The following is a 25,186-nucleotide window of genomic DNA, read 5'->3' on the forward strand; positions in this document are numbered from 1 at the left end:
GTCATCCAGTTTATTCAGAGGTACCTGTAAATTGAAATACCTGATAAGGCCGCCAGGTGGCGGTGTAAAGCAACCTTATGGCCTCTTCTAAGGAGAAGCTAAGCGGCGGTGCTCCAGCCCGAGCCTAGCCCAGCCCCCCCTCACACCAGACCGGCCTGCCTCAGCTCAACAGGGGAGGTAAGCGCGGCTGTTGCTGAAGCTCCTGCTCTCTCTGCTTGGATTCTACCAACCCTGGTGTCGGACGAGCACCGTCTGGTCACTTTTTGTGACTTATTCTGGGATGTTGCTGCCAGACACAGTCGTCTCGTGTTTTTTGTAGTTTTTATTAAAGCGCTATTATTTAACAGCAGCTCCGCCACAAAGACCTCCAGCCTCCTCCTAGCCGACGCTGGCTAACTGTGACTAGCTTCCTGAGGACGAACGCATCATTACGAGTTAATCTCCGCTGACTCGTTTGGCGTAAGCCGCTTGGTGATAGCTGTTTATCTATAACTCGGTGACCAAAGTGGATGCTTTCAGTCGCCCACACATGACTGCGGCGGATAGGGCAGCGTTTCGCGACGCGGGGTGTTCGGAACATTGATTTTCAGTTAGCCTCGGCTGCGGAGCTTCGGGCTGCTTCGGGGGATGTTGACGGCGGCGGTAGCAAAACAAGCTAACGTTGGTTGCTCGGTGTGAAGGAGGGGAGGGTAAGAAAGTGAGGGATCACTTGAAGCTCATCCGTGAGGAGCTTCATTTCCTTTATGTTGGGTTAAATTCCGGATTGGATGTCGCTTGGAGGATCCCGACAATTTTCAAACAGAACCGGAGACGGAATATACATCAGAAACAGATCGAAGGGATTATTTTTGTGCTTCTTCAGGTGGATTTCGGCCTCCTATTCTGGATCATTGGGGGAACAACTTAAGTGTTTTGACACTGACTTAACCTCCTTCTCCCAGTTGGCGACCTCTCCCTCCTCCCGCTGCACCCTCTAATGCGGAGATCTTAGTAGCACCGGCATCCAAATCCCCCTACGGCGGCCGGACATGCTGAAGTGTATCCCCTTGTGGCGCTGCAATCGCCACGTCGAGTCGGTGGACAAGCGTCACTGCAACCTGCAGACTGTCCCCGATGAGGTCTTTCGCTACAGCCGCAGCCTGGAGGAACTTCTCCTCGATGCCAACCAACTCAAAGAGCTACCAAAGGTATGCCCGGTGCCTTTGCGCGTTCATTCATTTATTACGGCTTCAGTTTCTCACAGTTGTTCACCTGTTTAAAAGCAGAGGTCACTTTGCAGGTGAGGCAAGCAGTGACACACCCCAGCAAATCACATCACATTTTACTTACTTGGATCAGGTGGCTTCTGTTTTGCCCTCTACAGCAGGGGTGTCAAACTCCAGTCCTCAAGGGTCACTGTCCTGCAGTTTTTAGATGCAAAACACAGGAATGAAACGGCTCAATTACCTCCTCCTTGTGTAGATCAGTTCTCCAGAGCCTTGCTAATGACCTAATTATTCTATTCAGGTGTGGTGCAGCAGAGGCACATCTAAAAGTTTCAGGGCAGTGGCCCTCCAGGACTGGAGTTTGACACCTGTGCTCTACAGGTGCACGGTTTTTACTCAAATTAGCATTCATACCTCTTGAACCTTGTCACAATTACCAACTGCTGTGTGTTTTGACTGGAGTTTGTGCTATAAAAAGCACAAAGTGGCACATAAAGTAAAGTGATTTTAATGCTTCAACACACCTCAGTCAAGTAATTAGATCATTGGCGGGACTCTATAGAGCTTAACTCCATTCGGATGAGATGATTCACCCATATTAGACCAGAGGAGCCCTTTGATGGCATTGTGGTTTAGATAAAAGCATATCTGTGTGCTAGAAGACCTAGTCAAAGACCAAACCTAAATTGAAATGCTTTCTGCTGAGCTGCAGCCTGTACTTGCTGCTGTAAAATATACATTTTAAGCTACAAAAATCACTTCCTGGATGCACAAAGATAGTTTAGACAAAAGCTTGGCAGCGTTTTTTATATTTTATAGTGCCAAATGATTAAAAAAAACATCCTATGAAAATCGCTGGAATTTGTAGGTTCTTATTGTATCATTTATTTTTGGTCAAACTTACCAAGAGCCATTCAGATATGTGTCGACCTGCATGTTGCAGACTCCTGACATGTCAGTCTTTTACACTTAATGGTCAGAAACAATGTCACCAGTGCAAATGGTGTTACTTGAGTTGCCTTCAGTTGAAATCTTAAGAAATATTTGTATGTTGGCAACATTTTTTTTTGTCCAAGACAATCTAAAAAGCAACCAAATTATCTTACAAAAAACCACCAAGATTCTGGTTAAAAATTTAAGTAAAACTTTCTAAAAACCAAAAATCTGAGACTACACTGAAGAAATCATTTGAATTCAGAAATACCTTATTTATCCCAAATTGATGATAAATGTTGAAACTCAATTTCTAAGTATCTTCATGTAGTTGTTGTGGATGGTGATGCTATGGACATGAAAGAGCTCCCGTAGCAGTCAGTCTGGCAACAAATTTGAAGAGCCCTCTGACTGAAGACTGATGTATTACTGTCATGACATGCTAACAGCTAAATATCCAGGCGGTAGAGATGATATAATTCCACAGTGACATTTTCTGGATGACACCATCAGTTGTTGACAAGCACTGCTAATCCACCTCATTTGCTTTTCCTACTCCTCTTTAAATCTGGCTGTATAGTTAGAAAGAGATGTTGGAGTTGGGAATATGATTGATAGCAGAAATAGTTTGAACTATTTCCTCCTTTTCAACTTCTCTAGGATTTGAGGTTGTAGTTCAGCTGTTATTTGAGCTTTTGAGAGGCTAATCAACTGCTCCAAGTTGTAAAAACAATACCTTGTTGCCACGGTTATGTATCACAACAACAACCTGAAAGTAAGAGCAAAAAATGCTTCCAGCCTCACAGAGAGAATAATAGTCCAAATATGCAACACTTCAACCAGAAAATGAACAAAAAGCAGCAAAAAGAACAAATCAGAAGTTGTGTAAGCGCTACTATAACATGCAGCCACATCTGTAACAAACGCCTGTGAGGTTGGTGGTATGTAGAAGCCCTTGTAATTTCTGAGGTGGTATGCGTTATGAAAAGCTGATAACTCAAAACTTCTTGCTTGAAAAAGGGAGCATTCTTCTCCCTGAGGATGTTGAATGTAATCGTTTTTGATATTTCTGACAAACCTAAGCAGCTGGTACGAATCTAACAGTGATTGGGTTCTGTGTTATAGGCATGTGTGGAATGACGTGCAAAGCTTTCACCACACACATCAATACAATTTGAAATATGTCAAAAGTTCTCTGTGCTCCATGCGAGTTTATTTTAAGAGAAGGCCTGCTGTTATGTCTACATTCCCATAGCGCTACAGACTTTGGGAATGAAACAATTGTTTTTATTTAGTTCAGAGCATTGTTCACCTCCAAGACAATGCGCTGTCTGTTATTGGGATCCGGCATGGAGGCTGAATGAGCAGACTGATCGGTTGCAGACCCTGCCACTCTCTCACATTTCATGGCTTTAGCTTTGTGCTGAAAGGGACAAGTGACACATTTGCTAATGAAGATTGTTAACACTTTAAGGTCAGCTGAGTGTAAAACAAATGTTGGCAAAGGACTCCTTTCTTTGAGTCCTTCACAAAGGAGCTTTTTTTTCTTCTTGTGGTACATATTTATGACTTTTCATTCTTCTGTTCTGCAGATGTTTGGTCTCTGAAGCTTCAGCTCATTGTGCAAAAATTACACCAACACTTAATGTAGTCTAGAGTCAACTGCAATAGCTTTGGTTTTCTTCTTTATTTAAGGACGTTTGTAGACATACTAGGCCTGTCACGATGGCAAATTTTGCTGAGCGATTAATTGTCTCAAAAATTATTGCGATAAACGATAATATTGTTTGAAGATCTTTTTACACTGATTTAATGGAAATGATGTAATATTGCATGCGATTTCCTGCCAAAGATAGATACACTTTATTTTCAAAAGAACACTAAACACTGGAACTGATAAACAAAATAAACAAAACAACCAAAAACAAAAATAAAATGGATTCTCAGTCTCCATTAACAAAAAACTCACTTGGAAAAAAACTAAACAACATAAAGCCAAAGTGGAAAAAAATACTGCATTCAACCAAAAGAGTGCAGATTATGAAGTCTGTATATCATGTTGCCCTTCAGTAATAATTAGATTTAAATAGAGAAGATGGGCACATCGACTACCTGATGCAATAGTTCACACTACACGATTTTTTGCTCCTATTTTTCCCCTTACAACAATCTTAAAACGTTGATCTTTCTAAGATTGTGTGGTGTGTTACGGTAGATCATCGTGGCCGATCCGATCTAAATCAGGGTTTTCCCGACTGGGATCGTTAACGCAGCCTGTTGAATGTGACAGGCAGCCAATCAGAAAGGGCAGATTCTCCTCAGTGTTTTCTGAGGGGAAATTACGTCGGGGAATCCCAAACAGCTGATACGGCGCAACCCGAAGGACATCGGAGATGATATGTGGAAACAACATTAATGTTTATTTAACATGCAAAGAATATAGAAATGACAAGGGGAGGAGTTGGAGCGAAATTGCTACCGCAGTTGATAAACCCTGTAACTTTTCAGCTGTTCTTCGTTAACGTGACATAAATAGGTTATAATGATTTTCATTCAGTCAGGACTTTACGCTGACACTAGCCACATGCATTGCAGGTAGATTGTAGTAAAGCATTGATTAATGCCTGGTTTTAAAATTAGTTCACTGGACTTGTAGCCATTATTTTGTGCCCATTGTTGGACACCACACGGCAGGACCGAACCCGATTGAACCGTTATACCTAGGATTTCTGTCGGCTAATGTGTGGTCTGTCAGGTTTTGAAAATGAGCCGACAATCGGCTGACAGCTCTAAGATCCACCGGAGCAGAGCCCTTTTTCATTCAGTCTCATTAGCTGAAAGAGAAAAAGGTCGGAAGAGACGATAGTGCCGATAATTAAAATGACATCGATAGCTTTAATTTATCATACGATTAATCGATTTATCGTTTATCGCGACAGGCCTAAGACATACATTAACAAACTTCTTTCTTCAATCAGTCACACCTCATAAAAAATGGCCAAAGGAATACCTGAAACTTGCTGGACATTGATCCCGGCCGTCTATTTCCAGCTGTTGCTGTGGAATTTGATTGAAGTATTTTCACATAACACCTGCTTTCATGGATTTTACTACATGTCCTGTTGTCAACACAGATGGAATCCACACAAGGTATTTAGATATTCCAGTCTGAAATTAATTACGTTTTTACAGGGTGAGCCAAATGACGTTACGATTTGATAGCTATTGACTTCCTCCCGCTTTTTCTCAAACTGAATTTGAAGGTTTATTTATATTTATGCCTCTGACAATAACAAATTATTCTAGACAATAAATAATCCCAGATATTATTGCAATAAATGATGACATTATAATTTTTAGACAATTTTTGACTAATGTACTACTAGTAATGGCATATTAATGCAAGTACACCCTTTCAAAGATAAAAAAACCCCCCCAACAACACTGGAATTGGAAAACATTATAATATCCAAAATAAACATAATAAGCAAAACAAAAATAATTCAAAGTGATTGTGAAGTCTCTGTAACCAAAATGTATTTGTCATTCTCAGACAGAGAAAACAGGTAAAAGAGCCAGTTACGACGTTTGTAAAATAAAAGTTTAAACTAACTACTTAATACTTGGTGTGGAAATGTTTTCAGATTTTTAAAAATGGAGTGATATTCTTCAACAATCGTTATTCAAATGGAAATTATGAAGCTTATTTTAATTGCTTTATTTAACCAATTGATTTATTGTTTATCTTGATAGGCTTTATATTTTCACTTTTATTTTGTTTTTGCTACAGTTGGCAAGAAGGATTTCATTCATATCAATCCTTCCTTAAAGTATTGTCTTTTTACAGGTTCCATGTCTAAAGCCTTTATAGAAATACATGCCATAAAATTTGTTGTGAACTTAAATCAGTGTGGTCCAAAATTCAGCTAATTTGGACATGTAAAATGTATTGAGTCCCTGTTCAGTATTTGGTCTAAAAGTCAGTCCGTTTCTCCGTAGGCCTGTCAAGATAACTTTTGCTGGACGATACATTTTTCCAGAAGTTATTGCGATAAGCGATAATATTGTTTTAAGTAACATAACGGTAATGGCAAGATAATAATGCAAGAACACATTCTAAAAGATGAGTAAACTTTCCATTTTAAAGATTGGAACTGTAAGATTTTTTGCATATGCAAAATAAATAAGCAACAAATAAGCTGAATTTTGAAGTCTTTGTAAAAATAAGTTGTCCTTCAAAAAAGAGCTAGTTGAGACCAAAGCACCAAACTTTAGAAGAAAACTTTAATCTTCCAGTTTTTGGTAGAAAGAGAGAAAAAAGAAATTATGCCAATGGAAATTATTGAGTTTGTTTTAATTTATCATAAAATTAATAGATTTATTGTGGCAGGCCTAGTCGTCCATAGAGTCTTTGTTTCTGGACTCTGTGACATTCTAGCATGGACAGCTAACCAGTTTCGTATCTTGAGAGCTTTCTTTGCTTTTTTTCAAACAGTGGATGTAAATTCACAGTGACAGACTGTCTTCTATGGTCGCAGGAAACGTGTAGCGTGCAGACACAAAGCGTATGGGTCCTCGGAGTTGGAGGGGCTGCTGCGTTGGGGGTCAGGCCCATGCAGAGTTTAGGGCACGAGTGCTGACTGTACAACGAGTGGCATTACTGTCACAAGCTCACTACAAAGCGCCTGAGTGCCACTGCATAGCTGTGTGGCCCTTTACTGTGTCACTGTGCATTCCAGTCAGCGGTGAGCCCAGAGCCCCGGATATTTTTGGATGCCAACCCGATGTCCCTGTTTTGTTCATCAGCTCATCTTACACGTGAACAAACCAGCATTATGTGGCGCTTGTCGGCTGCGCCTCCGCGTCGAACATATGTCACGGACAGCGAGTTAGCCGGCTCACATACAAACTGTCTCTGCTCTGGGATGAATTCAGTAGACTGACCAGTCAGGCAGGGATAGTTTCCATCAGAGGGACAAGTTTGTTTCAACAAATGCTGCCGTTGGATTTAAAAGGAAGTAAACTGGCGACTATTTTACATGCATACAGATATACACAACAATGATGTAAGGTAGCGATGTGGTTCTGTGGGTGGATTGTTCTAGATAGAGATGGCAAGGGTTTAACATGGTGAACAGATGGAGATTTAAACATACTGATCGTTTCTTAGGTTTGCTCTGCCTCACCCCTGCTGCACTGATTACTGACCTCAGATAATGCTGCTTAAATAATGTCTCCTTTTCTAAATATAAAACACTTGTAATCTCATTGAATATTTTAACAACTACGTTGTAAAGTGAGACTTTTATCAAGCTCCTGGATAGTTTGATAAATAATCTGTGATTCCTTTTAGTAATTTTCTTATTATTTTGTACTGCTAAAGTTGAAAATTATAATTTAGAGCCTGGATTAGGGATGGGTGATATGTACTTGGTTTTACACAATATTTAGTGTTGATATTGTGATGACTCTGAAAGTGTTGATCAGAACTATTACTTCTCTTTTAGGTAACTGTATGACTGTGATGGCATGACACGGCAATCATAACCTCACAGCACAAGTATGTGCTTGAAAAACAAACCAGTTTGTAATGCGCTTCTTTAGGACACCAGTCAGATAAAGAAGTGTGATTTGTGTCATAAATATGTGCAAAATCTATATTTATTGATACTTTGATTATACAAACAATGGAGAAAATAATAAAACTAACAATCCTGACAATACAGACAATTTATTTATTTTTAGTTTATTAATTGTACAATAAATCACAATTCGTATAAGAAATGTATCACATTAAATGATAAAAAAATGCAATAAATACTTATCTATGTATATTAATATTAAAGAGTAGCAACATAGTAAGTATTTAGGACACCCTTCTTGTATGTCATACCACAGATTATGCTAAATAAGAAAGGCAGGAAATAACTATGGAACAAACACACTGTGTTTAATCTAAGTCAGATCTGGATGTTGGATGATTAATTTCCTTTTCCAGTAGGGGACTGACCCTTTCCTTTATCTGTACCACCTGCCCAAACTTTCCTAATAAACAAATCAGAAAAGAAACATTGACAGTATGCAAATGAAGTTAAAACTACTCGGTGTTCCCTGTTTATTATTCCCAAAGGACACAATCATTTATTTGTAGTTAAATTGTAAATTTCAGCAGTTGATTTAATGTAAAATACACAATTTAGGGCATGGGTTTGTGTTCACATATATCCACAGAAGGGTTCCAGAAATATCTTTGACGTTTTGGAAAGAAGAACTGTTTAACTTTTGCCCTGCTTGTCTTGTGCTTTCATTAACAATTTTTGTAATTGAGCGCCCTCTAAGTTTTTGGATGCTTTTGCAATTTAGTTCTACCTCAGAGATCATGTTGAGCAGAAGGAAATTATCTTTTTAGCCATTCCAAAGTCCCATGATGGGTTACAAAGAGATCCTTTCAACAGTTTGATCCACCTCCCTCCCTCTGTCCCCACATCCAGTGTATCCAGTTTCTCAGCTCTTCATGTTTCCCCTGTACTCTACTCTAACATGATTCAGGATTAGTTTTAAGTTTTAAGGGGTTTTTTTTAGTTTCAGCTGAACCCGATTGTTTTTGAAGGAACTTTGTGGACTGTAGGTGCAGTAGCCTGCAGCTAAATCCAGCTTCAGCTCCAACATGGCCCCTACTAGCTTATCTACCTGCTCCTACCTTTTCTTTTGTTGATCAAGGAGCAAGCCCGCGCCGGGTGTGTCCACATGTGGCTTTGTGGAACAGGTTTTGGGTGTGTTTACTCAGTATTATTACCATTGAAACGTCTGGGTGCAATTAAGGTTGAATGAACATTGCAGGTTTTCTTGCATATTTTCCAGAACCAGAGCAAAACAGGAGGTGCTGCAATGAAGAGGCTTGTACAGTTTTGACACATTTGCTAGCAGCACCTTTAGATAAGATGGATGTGAGCATGATAAGTAGGAAGGATGACAGTGCAGCCTGGTTAATCCTCAGCTGTCGGTGCGTTCTGCTGTCAGATCTGTGACTAAAGGGCAGATTAGTGCTTCACCTGGCCGTGAAAACGACTCTGATTGCCACGGTTCTGACCCCTGTGTTTGTGCCAGCAAACTCCAGTGTACACTTCCTCTGGGATCTACTTTCTATGGGTCCTTTTTTTTCCTCAACAAGATAAAAATCAGAGTGTTTTTTTTTCTTCTTGATTTAGTCTCTTGTGTGGGGTTAAGAATGCATGCTGCACATGTCTTGCTATTGTTTACCCAAGCTTTGTCAAGTGTATTGAAATATGGCCAATGGCAGTCAGGGTACAGAGTGACTGTTGCTATAATTTATTATTAACTTAAAATAGTTGCTGGTGCTTTAATGTAGAACCAAGGTGCTTCATGTTGAGCGCTCTCTCCAGTGACTAGCTGATCTAGGCTAATGCAGAAGACAAAGTGCACCTGTCACTACCCTCTCTGCAGTTAAAAACCACATATCTTATCTCTGTCCTCCTCCTTTTATCTTTTAGTAATACAATTTGAAACCAAAACTATTCTTGGTCAAGCTCCAGCAAAACACCTCTTTGTGCCACCGTTTTTAAAAATCCCTTTCTGTTGTTCCGATTGTGAGAAAACAAAAAAGACAACTTCTGTAATCAACCAAAAGGAAGCAAATTGAGGACTGAAAAGTCCACGATCGAGCCTCAGCGAGAGAGATCTGTTTCTTTTAGATTCGAGAGCACATTCAGCAGGTTTCTTTGTCTGAACTGATGAGCAGCTGGTCTCACATCCTGCCAGCCCCCTCCTCCCCTTAACAGGAGGGACAGACGGACTGATAGGAGGTGCGTATGTGGATAGGAGATTTTATAGCTCCGAAAAGGTTTTGGAGAAAGATTTCCAATGCAAACCATTGGATTAAAAAAAGTGATCTGGGTTCATTTATCCATAATGTTCTGTTGCATTTGTCCATCCATGAACACTGGAGCTTAGCCTGACAACAAATGACCAGTTGACACATGCAGAGTCAACTGGAGAGACATGACGCCAATATCTATAAGAAGACATGTTTAATAATTTGGATAAATGCCCCAGAAAATGGGTAAATGTGTGATTACTGAACTGCGAATAGGGAATGGTCTACTGATGTACTTTTTAAGTAAAGGTGCGTATTTTGGAGATTATTCATTTTTGTCATTCTACTTTTTGTAGTATAACACTAGGAGTAAATAACGTAGATTTTTAGTTAGTTTTTGGTTGGCTGTCTGTTTGGGTAGAGCCTGTAGTTTACTGCTGAACAAAAAAAACATTTATGTTTCCAGTTGTAGGCTTAAAACAGCTTTTCCTTATAGTAAGAGTGATAGCTGGTGTATGTTTTTAATTTAGCACCTTTTGATCTTCTTATAAAGAACTGCCTACTGACCATTAGTGTGCAGCAACAGATGGGGGAGGGATAATACTAGAGAAAACTTAAATTATTCCCACACTTTGTCTTCCATCTCATTAAAAGGATTTTAAAACATAAGAACAAGTTTTGAAAAAAGTTTTAACCTTAATATGATGTTCTGATGTCTACCAGTAGCAGGAATGATTATTTCTTGAGTGCAATAAAGATGAATCATGCTTTTTCTTTTGCTGACCTGTGTAAACTTGTCACCTCCCTTACTTGTGCACTCTGGCCTGAGACAAAACCCTCAAAGGTAAACACAGAGGCAAAGCTGTAGTGAATAATTGATGGCTGACTTGGCGGTGGCAGCTGTTTGCAGTAAGGTTGAATTTGTGGCTTCTGGATCACAGTGATAGGGTTAGAGATCTGTCTGCTAGAGTTTAGCACATGACAGAAAATACTGGACAAGATTCTTTTTCTTTTTGCTTCAATATTTTATTTATTTTTTTTACTTTTCAATCATCACAGAAAATTTCGAGTGCAATCTCTGTGTAATCATTGAACACACCACATAGCGCTAATGACAGTGTTTAGTGAGAATGTTGTTTCCGAGTAAAGAAAACTCATGCTTTGACTATTTTTAGCCATTTAACAATGAAGTAAGATGAATCACAAAAGTTATAGGAAGCAATCTGAATGAAATCTGCTGTTCATGTAAGCCATGAGAAGACAAGAAAGCAAAATTATGCAGATAACAGTTCTGCTGTTTATTATTTTCTCAGATGCTGTTAGTATCTTTTTTATATTTTATTTTTTTTACAGAAATCAGAGTCAATTTAATCTCATGAAGCATTTCTAAAGAACGGTAATACAAACTTCAAGGATCTCTATCGACAGAGAACGGTATTTGCTCATTGGTTAACAAGATAAATAATATCTTGAAATAATATTTTGTGAAGAATTTTGTTTCATTTTGCCCCAAAAAATTATCATAGTTTCTTTTTAACATTGATAAAGATGGAATGCTGGTGTCAATAAATATTCTTGCTGCTGCTAATCTTGAAATGTGGAGCAGCTGAATTCAGCCACCATGTTTGTTTGGACGAAGCTGCTGTTCTGGACCTTTGTTATTCTTTGAGGCTGATCCGTTTGGGGTGCTGGTGTCCCTGCAGAGGAATAGGTCATCCAGGATGGCTTACAAACCAACCACAAACAAATGCTGCCCTTTATCTGCTGGCCGCAGAGAATCATTGGAGGCTGCTATCACTCCGAAACCTGATAGCCTTCACATCCTGAGCCTAGCTAGTACTTTATGCAACAGCACCACTGATTTTTAGATGAGTCATGTTCTGTCACCTGTAGCACTCTTATCTCTGTCCAATTTGCATTTTACAATTGAATCCTGCTGACAGATACGACCCATTTAACAGGTTGTAGTGAAACTTGTAGTTGATTGGCACAGTTCCCTCTTGATTTGCTTAACAATGAACACTTTGGTGCTGTTCTGCTTTTTTTAAAGTTGGTTTTTGAGGGAATCTTTATGTCTGAGCTGCTCTCAATGACAGATTTATGTCAGATCTTTTTTTGTGTGCATGTATGTGTTTGGGCAGTTAATGAACTCTGTCACCACCTCAGTCGGGCGTGCCTGATTTGTTGACATCTGTGCATTTCTTGTTGATTTTCCGTCTGAGAGCAGGAAGCAGGAATAATCAAGTAAAGGGTGGCATGTCCTGCTATTTAGCTCAAAATCATATTTTCTGGAGCATTTCAGGAACTCTTAATCCCAAGATTATAAGGCTGCAACCAACAATTTAAAAAATGTATTATTTTATCGATTTACTCTACTGATTAATTAGAAAGAAAACACATTCTACAAATGTTCATGTAAACTCTTAAGCTTTTTTTTAATACAATATTAGAAATACATTAAAAGATGCAAATGGACAAAATTTAATTCCACCAGAATACTTGCTATGCCTGGTGGTTGGGGCGCTCAGGCAGTCATTCATCCAGCGGTCTGTCGTGTTTTTGAGTTAAAAATGTTTAAAGTTGACAGGAAATTTGAAAAATCACTTGATAATTATGTGTTGCTAGAAGATTGGAGGATTAATTTCTGAAAACAAACTATAAACTCTTAAAAAATGCAAACATAAAAAAAAACTTAAATAAATAAGCAATGTTAAGCCTGGTGGGGGCACAAGTAAAGCCTGGTGGCCCGCCAGGCTTATAATAGACCGGGGGAAACCCTGAATTCCTTTTTATAAATAATAAGGAAAAAAATGCATTGCCTAAAATGCAACAATATAGCTATATTTTATTGAATTTGAACCAGGTGAAGTTTTGGGTAAAACATTTTGACAAACTAAATGTAGACATACAATTACGTTTTTTCCTAACAAATGACCATTTTCTTTAAATCTGTGAACTCTAGTTAACAATTAATCAATTACTAAATTAGTTGATGATTATTTCGATAATCAATCCGATTGTTTCAGCCCTACAAGCTTGATGGCGTACATTTGAGAAAAGTTTGCTAATTTTGGTTGTACTGTCAAATTGATGTAAAACAACTTCTGTTTCTGCAATCTTGTAACATGAGGAACTAAATTATTTTATTTCTTATAATTAATATTATTGCATGATTCTAAAAGCTTTGATAAGTAGCAGTAAACAAACCTGCAGCTGTGTTTAATGTTGTAACATTTGCATTTTTCTTGATCTGAGTCACTGTTTGTTTTAGTCCGGGGAATTTCTCTCGCTCAACCAAACCAGATTTTTTACTCTCTACACTCCTGTGTGACACAGAAGAATTTAAAAAAGGCTTGTATTCCATAGAAAATGAGGAAAAAGTAATTTTGACCAAAATTCAAGCTTATGCTTGTGACTACGGTATTTTGAAATCATCTTGTTTTTGAGAATGAACCGATCATCAAGGTTGTCATTGACCTGGTAATTATTTACAACTTATCTAAATTGTTCTGTTTTCTACTTTGCCTCATTATTGATTAAGTTATTGATTGGGATGTTTGCTATTTCCCATTGTCATTGAACAGGACAACAAGTGTGAGAAATGTTCACCATAATAACTTTGGAAAGATTTTTTTTTTAGGTGGAGTTAGTTGTTATTCCTTCAATGTTAAAGTGTAAACAAGTCGAAGTGCAACTCTAACCTGCCAGATTTCTCTCTGTAAACTGTAAAAAGCTGTTTTAAGAACACTTATTTATTTCTTGAATAAGTGAAAAAGAGAGTTGTGCATCACTGAAGATTTGCTGCAGTAAAATTGTCCAGGTTATTGGGACAGAGAGATTTTTATAAATAAAATGTGACCAAAAAGACTTGCTGCATTTTGTCTTTTATTCGTTTTTCATTTTTCCACACATTGGAAAGTCGTGCACGATATCAAGATATATGTTTTTTTTCCCCCACAGGATCAAAATAAAGATGCCTTGGGCATTTAAGAGGAAAAAAAGTTCTGATTTGCTATTGTGTTAAATTGCTAAATACAGGAGCCTTAAGAAGAAGCTTCATGTGATGCATCATTACGTCTGTTAAAACAGTGACAGCAGTTTTCTGTTGGAAAACAGAAAATGTTTTAAATTTCGTGAGCACCTCATGTTAGCATAATGAGCATGTTTAGCATGCCTGCCACATTTTTCTTCCTTCTGTAACAACTTCCCCTTGGAGAAGTGTTGTCGGAAGAGAGTTTACGATCCGGGATTTTTGGGTTCCTATTTCAGTTTTCTTGTTACAATTCAACACACAAAATGTAAAATATACCAAACTTTGTAGAGATTTTGTCTGTTCTTTTGGAAGTATGAACAGTTTTTATTATGGTCATTTCCATGGAAATATTAAGAGATTTGTGTGATTTGATTAGAGGGCTAATAGTTCTGACCGTAACTGCACATATATCATAAATGCTTATATGAGATCAATATCTGATCTCAATATAATCATTAAAATATCCACTTTTATTTGTGTTGCATTACTGGCTAGTAAGTTCAGCTGTCATTTTTAAACAACCATATAAAACTACATGCCACTATGCTGCATCCACAAACTACACACGTTCACGGTGTTAAACTCCAGAATTTTTGCTGATTTTTAATAACGCTGGTCGTTTCGGACCACACTTGTTTCTGCATTGTGGTCATCCTTTTTGGACTCCAGTTTTCACAATGAGTCACAGTCCTGGCTGGTTAGTGTGTTTTTGAACAAACACAATATGACACAGGCTGAATGTGCGGGATGTGCCACATGACTGGTTTTAGGCATTTAATAGAGAGGTGCTGATGGGTGAATATTTGTGTCTGTGACAGTGATGTCAACTGAAAGCCCAGCAGGAAGCTTTGGAGATAACAAAGACACACACACGCATGTTTGCCTCATGCTTATGCCAGCAATGATGAATAACAAATGTATTGGAAACAGTTTGGGCCATTCATTAATGCATCAGTACACTGGCAGTCAGCCCCTGCAGGGAGATGCATTTTTTGTCTCCAGTTCAGCCACCCTGGATGGTCTTTGTTTTTTATTGTCTTCCCTTCTTTATTGTGTTTTAGTTTCAGCATTTAACCCATTTTGTGTTGTGTTGATATAGTGACAGCAGGTCAGCCGTGTCTGATAACTGATTAAGTAAGTGTGGAGAGACGGTTCCAAGCCAGCTATCTAATGATATTTGGTCACTTTGGGAATTTTGTCAGGCTTGATAAATGCTCCAAAGAATTACAAAACATGTAAATATTTAATTTACCATGCACAGATGTAATTTGAAGTGTGAAACTGTTAGGAGTATTTTGGTGCTCATTGTGGAAGTGGCTCAGCAGAACCATGTTTCACTAGCAAACATTCCTAGGAAATGCAGGCATGTCTGGAATCCTCAGGATTTGCCCTGCCCTCTGGAACTTGAACTCAGCTCTCTCTCTCACTCACTCACTCACTCACTCACTCACTCACTCACTCACTCACTCACTCACTCACTCACTCACTCACTCACTCACCTACATACATATTAGGTCTTTCTAATTTGACAAGAATTTTGCATCGACATTCATTCATTTCTATAGCCCCACCCTGACCTTTATCCTAAACCCAACCTTTATCAGTACAGGCCTAACATAAACTCGGTTCACACCATAATTCCGAACCCTAGAACCGTACTACTACTTATTGGTCCCAGACTTTGGGACCCACAAGGAACAGTGGGGACTCCTGTATCTTTAAAAGGTGAGAAATGCTAAAAAATACACACACAACCCTGTTAGGAAAGCCCACCCAAAGGCAAATCCTGTTAGAACCTTGTCCTGATTCCCGCAACTTCCCTCAGCTGAATTCTCTGGTTAATTAAGCTTAATTTTGGTCTTTTTTGTGTTTTTGTGTTAACTGTTCATTCAGATAGCTTTTAATTAAGCTAGCCTGTGTTCCTCTGGGGCCTGAAACACAAATTGAATGGAACCAGGGTTTTTTTTAGCTCATTTTCAGATGGAGGTTATAGTTGGATAAAGACTGAGATTGTTTTCACACCAAGATTAAATTATCTTCTTCTGTTTCTTGCACACAGAGCCCAGATACGGCTTATTTATTGAAAAATGTTGTGACTGACTGCACAGCAGGTTTGAGGGGTTAAAGAAACTATGCTGCTGTTCTTTGGCAATTTATTCAAACATACTTATATTTCTCTATCAAACCTTTTATTAATCTTTCACCTAATTTTTCCTGACCTGTTATTTTGCACGTAAAGGATTTTCTTGGTGCACTTTATGCATCTTATGTAGAAGTTCACATAAAACTAATTGGGGCTAATGAAGACATTTTAAGGCCATGTTCACACAGCAAGTCTTGATTCTCAATTCAGATTTTTTTTTTACTTTATTTTTTTGCATGGTCATTTATGCTACTGAATAATGTGACCACAACCAGACTTTTGTGAACTTCTGTGACCACAGAAGAACACAGCAGCACACTGTTTACAGAAGCAATAATGAATGCATCAGTTTATGGATTAATTTTAAAGTTTATTCAGTAATGGGAGCTGACAGTATTGTCACAAAATCATAGCATGAAGGAAGCTAATGAAAAGAAAGCACTACTAATAGGAACGGCTTTTTGTGGGACAATGACTGCAGTTTCTGCAGAGAAGTCTGTTTGGATGTGTAGTCAGAACCAGGAGTGATGGGATTGTGATTTGATGCAGATTTCTCTAATAAGTTCAAAATTATAATTATTCAGTCATTGTTTACATCCAGATTTACAGCGTCTGACTTCTTCTGGGGCAGAATTACGATGCATTTCCAAAATTAGATAAAATGCTACGTGACCATTTTGACTGCAGATGCTTTGAAAACAATCAGATATGTATTCGATGTAGTGCCACGTATGGAAGTGGCAGAAATTTGATTTATTTTGGGTGAAAAGATTGGAAGTTGGCCTTTTACACTTCTGTGAAAAAGTCCGATTTGGATTGCATTTACTTGTTGTGTAAATGTCAGTACATTCGTTGGTTTATGTGTATATAGACTCAAAATGGTGCGAGTTTTTAGCTTTGATGCATTTGATGAGCATAAGTGGAAAAAAATACATATTCTGTATTTGACATATTTGACATTTGGAGAATGTCTGATCCAAAACTCCTAGGAGTTAAAGTGAATACCTCCAAGTGTGACAAAAGAGTTGTAATGCAGGATTTTTACTTAACTATCTAGTTTTAATAGAATCTGTTTGAAGGAAACCTTCAGTTTTGTTGTTCTCTTAATTATGTCATGGTCAAGTGCAGTCACATATTGATGAATTGTCTTGTTTTGTTTGGTTGAACTGTGCCTCTTTGTGCTTTTCCAGACCTTCATGGCACACCTGCAGAGGTGAAACCTTTCTGCCTGCTTCATCAGGTTGTCACTACGTGTATTTTTAGCTCTGAAACAGGTTCCCTCTCCTTCAGGCTTGCAGGGGAACTTTGCGGGCAGACTGTAGGGAATCAGCCCGTGCTTGCCCGTTTACTTAGAGCTGGCATTGTGGTCGATCCTCCTGCTGATCCTCTCTGGAGTCATGTGGGAGGGAGTCACAGCCACCTCTGTAATTATGTCGTCTCGGTGACATTTGAATTGGGCCTTGCTTGTAATCCCACGTAATAAAGTCGTTGTCTTTCACCTCTTGAGCATAGGTGTATCATCTAGGAAACTAATCTTTGGCCTAATATTGCAGTAAAAAGAAAATCATTAAGAAAGAAAATAATTGCATTTGGAGAGCTATGGGTCTGTATTAAGGCTTTCATTTAATCTCATCATCAGCTTGGCGTCACCAGGGAGGTTTCTGTTGCCTCAGCTGCTGCGCTGAACTAACTCCGGTCTCCAAGGCGATGGATCTCCCAGGGCCGCCGGTTTGCCTGATGCGGGGACATGTTCACGCTATGTTGTCAGGGAGAAGACACCGTGTGGGTTGGGGCTTCCCTGTCACTGCGGATCTTCTGTAGCGCTGTGCCCGTAGAGACCACTGCTGTTGAAAAATCTGCTTGCTGCACAGCAACCTTGGCCTCAACTCGAGCCAAAGCTGTCAAACGGAGACGAGGCAAGAGTGTAGCTCGTGTCAGAGTTGCACTTTGTCCTTGGACTTTGAAAGGGTTACAGCAGCAAGACATGGAAACTTTATAGCAACATAAAGTGGAGCAGTTATTTTTCCACTGGGGGCTGGATGGTAGGCCGGTGAACTACATAAAGATGCCTTTCTGCTACACTTTGAACCACTTTTCTGGCTTTGCATAAAAACTTTCTGTGGTTTACTGCAGATTGAGAAACTGATATTTTGCTTGGTTTTGTTGATATGAGATGCACTGCGTGGACTTTTTTTTTTTAATCTATAAAACCACCGCAGCTACTATCTTTACATACAGGAGTAATCTATTCACCGATAAAACACTTACAAGCTGCCAGTATCACTCAACTGGAGACATTATTCAAACAAGGAAGATGGAAACGCAGCAATGGTTTTGTGTTGGGCTAACCATGATACTGTACTGTGGTGTCATTACAGAAATACATGCTGCATTTAATTCACTGAAAAAGATTAAATACTCTGTCGTCTCTTGCAGAACTATTTATATACTGAGGTTTTTCACGTTTTATCACGTCAATTGTTTGTTGGCTTTTATGCGCTAACCCAACACGGTTTCATTTGACCTGTATTTTACCAAGATAAAACAGTTACAGGAGTGTCCTGCTAGATGTCAGCAAAATGGGATAAAACAAGACAATTTAAACATTTGATATGTATGAATCTAGTAAAACAAATCACATAAAATGTCTACAGCCAGAGGTTTCTGGCTTCCCCCAGGCTCCCTTTCAACCCTTTTTATCTATAATCATTATCTAACCAAAACACACGTAGGTTTAGCTTCACCCGGTTAAAATTCTGTACAAAAAAAATCATATTAAGCAACTTTTGCTTAATTATTAACTGGTTAATCTAAAAAAAAAAAAAAAAAATAGCGGATCAGCCCTACACCATATTGAAGATTTTCACATGTTACCTTTAGAAGTATTTTTGTGGCTTCAGATTCCTTGCTTGAAATGATTAAGGATTTATCAAATGAATGCTATGTTGTAATTTTACACAATAAAATGTTTTTCTTATTTAAAAAAGGAATTGAATTTGCATTTGAATGTATTTTTTAATATTGTATAAAATAGTTTAAGTGGTTAAATGAAAAATCTGCCAATTTGTTTATCCAATTAATCATCAAATTAATTGTGGACTAATCGCTAGTTGCAACCTTAAACTGTAGATATGCACTATGGGCTGTGGTGGCCATGCTGGTAGGACTCCAGTCTGAGTCAGACTGAGAGCTGGCAGGCTGGCAGCACATACCGGATCTGGTCCATCCAGGAAGGACCTCTGTGTCCTTAACAATAGGGGCTTCTGGTTTTGTGTCGTGTTTATCAGAACACGGTGGGTGCGTGTGATGAAGTCTGAGGGGAAGTGGGCAGCCCCCTTTTGTAGTTCATCTCCTCCTGGGTTCATTCACTCATTCATTCCTGTAAGACTCAATTATGTATGTCAGTTTTTATTCACTTTGCTCTCTTATCCTTATTGTGCAAACGTTTTAGCTCTAGCCGTTTGCTTATTTCCTCTTGCACAAAGTTCTCTGTTTGAAGATGTTGCATTGTTGGTTGCTCTCTCCGATAGTAGAAGTGGGGTGTTGTCCATAAAGCCTGAGATTATAGTGCGCATTGTGTGCAGAGAGGAACTCCAGAGCAGGTGTATGAGCTTGGAGCAGACTTGGTTTTGTAGCTCTTAGCCTGAAGGCTGCTTTGAATGTGGTTTGGATTGCAAATCTGTGCAGTGACTCCGTGTGAATCCAGATGTGGTCACGGTGTCCCTGAACATGTGGTACAAACTTTTCTATCGCTGTGACATTTTTAGTCTCGAATGCATAGATTATCCCACTGATGTAGCCACATGGGAGGGACTGCTGTCTATTTTTTAGGGTTGCAACTTAAAGAGTATTTTAGTTATCGGTTACTTGATTGATAGTACAATAGAAAAAATTGGCATATTCTACAGATTTCTCATTTAACCACTTAAGCCGTTTTTGTGCAATATTAGAAATGCCTTAAGAGATGAAAAGAAATGGTTAAATTTATTTTTCAAATTTGAAATTCAATATTTTATTGACCAAAACTCAATAACTTGATTAGCTCCTTTATTGAATTTGAACTGGTGAAGCTAAAATTGCCACTTGAGGAGTTTTGGGTAAAACATATTTACAGACAAAGGTGTTTTCATCTCGCATGCAAAATGTTTTGGCTTAAGTACTGCATTGTATGTTTTTTTTTCAGCAAATAACCTTATTTCGAGTTTGTGTACTCCAGTTAATGATTAATCAATTACTAAATTAGTTGACAATTATTTCAGTAATCAATTCATCATGATTAATCCGATTAATCATTTCAATCCTACTATTTTTACAATGCTGACTGGGAATGTACGGTAGCAAGAATTTTCCATTTAGGTCTTAATGTAAATAACTGTGCAACCTGGAGCCTGGTCCCCCTAATTACTGACACAACATCACCCTAGTCAGCAGATATATCCTTTCTATCTGTGATGTTTTTCCTGTAATTAGGGGTTGAAACTATTCTAAACAATGTCCAGTTGTACTTTGTCAATCTCAAATAGGGGAGCAGATATCAGCCTTGTTTGTTTTACAGTGTGAACTAAAGAGCGCATCCAGCTGTCCAATAGGGATCTAAAAGCAGAACATTCCTGCCTGGATGAATGCAGGTAAATCCACAGAAACAGAAGAGCTCATGTCAACTCATGAAACGCTTTAGCGCTAAGTCCAGCTTCAAGGAAACACTATCAGAGGTACTGTAGCCTCAGCAGGTACTTGTAGTTGGAGATGTTGTGATTTCAGTAAAGGGCTTTTCTCTTTACCCCAGTGTTTTTCCGTTTTCTTTCCACATGTCCTCCTGTTTACACAGGCTACACAGCAAGCATAAATACACAAGTATGTTTGTGTACAGACATATATAAACTGTATACATGCACAGTGCTGACCCAGACCCCTTTTAAGTGACTCTGACCTGACTCACCACATGAAGGAAAATCAGGCAGCACAGCTAATATATGCTGTACGCAGAGCTGATTTAATAAGATAAACTACAGGACTTCTTGCAGCTGTTAATGTGAGTCTTGGGTTTTAACGTTTAACATTTCCATTATTCGGTCCATAATTATTAGGGAACTTATTTGGGGGATCGAGGTTCTGATGATCGCTGTCCACTACTGATTAAAAAATAAGGGTGTATTCATATTACCCCTTTTTAGTCCGCTTTAATCAAACTCTGATTTGTTTGCCTAGAAAGTCCAGTTCGTTTGGGGAGGTGTGAATTGAGCTCTGGTGCGGACCAAAAACGTGAACTCTAATCCTCCTAAAAACCTACGTCTTAGTCGGTTGAAGTGAAATCTAATGCGGTTTAAATGCTATGTGAATGCCAAGTGGACCAGGGACCACTCCAAAAGCAGGAAGCAAACTATAGCACAAGATATTCTGCATAAATACAACCAAAACAAACATGCAGATCTTTTGGTCTCATGGGCTTTTATGAAAGACAAGAGAAATCCTAGAAGCGCTAAAATATGACACTACTCCATTTTTGTTTACATTTTGTTAAAAAGGAACTTGCTCTAAGTGTCTCCTTCAGAGGTTTTCATGATGTGGTGCAACGCCACCACAGGCAAGGGGGGGAACACATTTTTAAGTTTTAAAACGTAACAAATGTGCAAATTCTCACAAATGAAGTTGCCTGCTATTAGCCACACAAAGTTTTCTATTCTATTGAAACAGTAGAGGAATAGGCTCATAATAGAGATTGCACAGGTTTCTGTGTGCCTCAGGGTTTATTGTGAGAACAAAAGCTGTTTTCTCTTGAAACTTCCACAGTTTGTTATGTGGGACTTGGAAATTCAGATTTTCTCAGAACAAATGAAGCACAACAGTTGTTGATGCACAAGAAGTCTGTTACTTTGCTGCAAGCCCTCTTCCTTAGCAAGCATGTAGCAATAGTGGAAACTTAACAACTCCCTTTTAACAGGAAGTTACCTCCAGAACAACCTGATTAGCCTGGTGTGACTGGCCATTCTGCTGTGGCTGACCGTTGTAAGGTTTTAGCAGGCAGAGCAGATACACAGAATGAATAGTGAATGCCAAGCGGAACAAGGAAGCGAACACTACATATAGTGTTTGGCAGCAGTGACTTGGGTGGCTTTTTTGAAAAGAAAGACAAAGGTAAACACAAACAATTGGCCAGATGCAGCATCTATGGAGAAAAAAACTGAGAAGATAAAGCTAATGGAAGCGATGAGAGAAGATATTGCATTCATATAGAGAAGATTTTGCTTTCAGATAGAGCAGTATGAAAAAGTAGCAAAGCAAAATTAGTTTTTAGTGGGTCCTCCAGAAAAAACTTAAGAAAATGTAACACATCTTTATCAAAAAGTAAAGTTTTAAGCCTAGTCTTAAAAGTAGAGAACTAGCCTGATAACTAATGTATCTACGTACTTTCACAAATTCTAGGAAGCACCATGAAACCTGCAGCCTAAGAGCAAAGTGCTCCGTTAGGAACATATGGAACAACCAAATCTCACTTTATGATGGACTTTGAACATTAAAGGATTTATATAGCCAAGAACTTCAAATTAGTATTTACAGAGAGTCAATAAAGAGCAGCTAAAATTTGAGGTAAAATATTCAACAGTGGAGTGAAACAACATTAATTCAATGATCCAGGAAGTTTAAACTAAACATGCAAAAACAAAAAAAACCCTTCTTTTACAGAGGAAAATAAAACACTACCCAGTTGTTATTGTTGTTACTAACTAGCCTAAGCTGTGATCTCTCGTAACTTTTTTTTTTCTTACTTTTTTTTCTTGGGCAAACCTTAAGCTGCTAATATCTGGCGGCACACTTGACTTTTTTCTGCTTAGCTGTTTGCACTTGCAGATCAAAGTTAACCTGGACAGGTGGAAGCGGTGTAGATGGGGGTTATTCTGTCAGTCACCACACCTGTCTCCCTGTGTGGCCTTTCCCAGACTTGGGAACTGAACGTGGATGAGGCAGAAAAGGCTCAAAGTGCCTTCTAAGCGGAATGCAAACACGAATACATATAGGCTATCTAATCGGTTTTTAAGATGGTATTAATTGGAGACGCAGAGACATGACTATACATGCATGGTCTGTTCCGAAGGGTTAAACCAGGGGTCTGCAAAATTTACGATACCAAGAGCCATATGTACCTTCAGTACAGCTAAGTAAGACTAGTTTAGAGCTCCAAATGTGAGAAAACCTTTTAAAAAAAGACAACTTAAAGTTTTTGATAAATGTTTACTTCAGGAAATTTGTCATTTTTAAACTCCTTTTATTTCTTTTTCTACATTTTCTATAAAATCAAGAAATTTTTGCAGAAAAGAATGTTTCCTTCTGTGGGATTTTGAAATAGATGGAAAATAAAAAATACATAGTTTCCAACTTGATGACAAAAAAATAGACATAAAACAATACCATTGGTATTTTTAGTGTGATTCTGTCATGAAGTATCAATTTATTACATGAATAAAAACAACTCAAAGCATGAAATGTTATTAAATTTATATTTTAAACAGTAGTGGAAGGTCCAAAAAGTCACTTGTGGCTCTAGAGTAAATATTCTTAATGAATCTTAAATCGGTTGTATCATTTTAAAGAAATTGCATGATACACTTTCAATTTAGTCAAGTGCACATCTGGGCAAAGTAGCACAGACGTGTTTTTGTTTGGTTTCTTCTCACGCGAGTGAGTTCACCTGAGCAGAGAGAAACAAAAAGGAATAACTGTGGGGGACGGCGAGAGCGGAGGAAGTGTGATGTAGGTTTACTGTTGTGAGTAGGTGGCTGGGTTTGTATTGTTGCCTGATATGAGTGGGTTTTCTGGTGAAGCTCGTGGCAGCGTTTCGCTCATAACTGCGTGTCGTATTTCTCAAGGAGATTATTGGTTGTTTGGGTAAGTTTTTTTTCTCTCTTCTTTTTTTTTTTTTTGAGTGTCTGTCCTCATTAGTGGTGCAGAGTCCAGTGGAAATTCTCTGTTTCTCCTCCAGTTTTCATTAATAATCCAGTCACTCCCTTTTCTTACAGCTCTCTCCTCTTCGCTCCACACCCACACATCTCGGCTCTTCATAGTCATTCTTGCCTTTTGTTAACGCGCACCACTTGCCTCTTTCAACTCATCGTGCTTCCATTTCGAACCCCTCTGTGTCCTCTCTGTGGTGCCCTTTTGGACAATGGACTGGTCCGCTGCAGGAGGAGCTGGACTGACTGACAGCCCTGAATGGGACTGGCTGCTTAGCCTTTGTCCTGCTTACAAGAAAATTGGAGGGAACTCAGAGAGGTGGAGCCATAGAAAGGGGACCAGTAAGGGTGGAATGTATGTATAGAAGTTGTAGAAACTTCTTTGGAGATTTTGATTTGGCCAAGAAGCATTAAATTAAATTTTATGACGGTATTGATTACCCATCTTAAAATTTGACTTTACATAACTTTATAAAACAGATGGAGCTTTTTAAAAGCATGGATACCAACTGCTGCGCTCACTCATACATGGAGCTTCAACCACAATGAGGTTTCTTGATATCTGTAGAGAACAATCTGCTCTAATGAGCCCTACTTTCTTAGACAACCAATTCCTCCCAGACACTGAGAGTCCCCAGCAATACAAAAGCGTGAGCTCCTCTCTCCCCTGCCCCCTTTAAGCCCCTCAACCCAGAGGTGGTGGGCATGCTGCAGTGTGCCGTTTCCATGCATTGTGAAGGAACGATTGAAAGAGTTGAGGAATGAAGGACGAGCCTGAAGAGGCCGGATTTGGAGGATTGCTTAGATTGGAATTTGTGTATTAGCATACTAAAAGGGTTTTTTTGTCAAATATACTTTTTCTGCAAAACAATGATTGTTTGTAGTTTTGTTACCTGGCTTTGCTTGATGTAAAGCTTTTATCTCGTTATATACACCCACTGTGTGTGGTTGGGCTGCTGTAAGCAGGACCTATTCCATCTCTAGTCAGATGGCATAATTGGAGGGAAATTAGAAGCTAAGTGGAATCACTTGACTGAAACACTGCAGCCCCTGTGAATATCTGGCTTAATCTCACTGCACCGAGTCACT

General features: G+C 38.8%; 1 protein-coding gene across 26 annotated transcripts in view; it reads left to right on the plus strand.

The window, feature by feature from the left end:
- Positions 1-134: 134 nt before the first annotated feature.
- scrib (scribble planar cell polarity protein) overlaps positions 135-25,186 on the plus strand; it is a 79,133-nt gene continuing 54,081 nt past the window's right edge. For 23 of the 26 annotated variants that reach the window (XM_028004705.1, XM_028004709.1, XM_028004714.1 and 20 more), the window contains exon 1: positions 135-1,187. In XM_028004705.1, coding sequence (XP_027860506.1) covers positions 1,029-1,187 — 159 coding nt within the window. In that variant the 5' untranslated portion in view covers positions 135-1,028. The remainder of the gene's footprint in view (positions 1,188-25,186) is intronic. The other 3 variants (XM_028004730.1, XM_028004731.1, XM_028004732.1) reach the window with 1 other exon arrangement.

This window comes from Xiphophorus couchianus, chromosome 21 (genome assembly GCF_001444195.1).
Source record: "Xiphophorus couchianus chromosome 21, X_couchianus-1.0, whole genome shotgun sequence".
Lineage (NCBI taxonomy): Eukaryota > Metazoa > Chordata > Actinopteri > Cyprinodontiformes > Poeciliidae > Xiphophorus > Xiphophorus couchianus.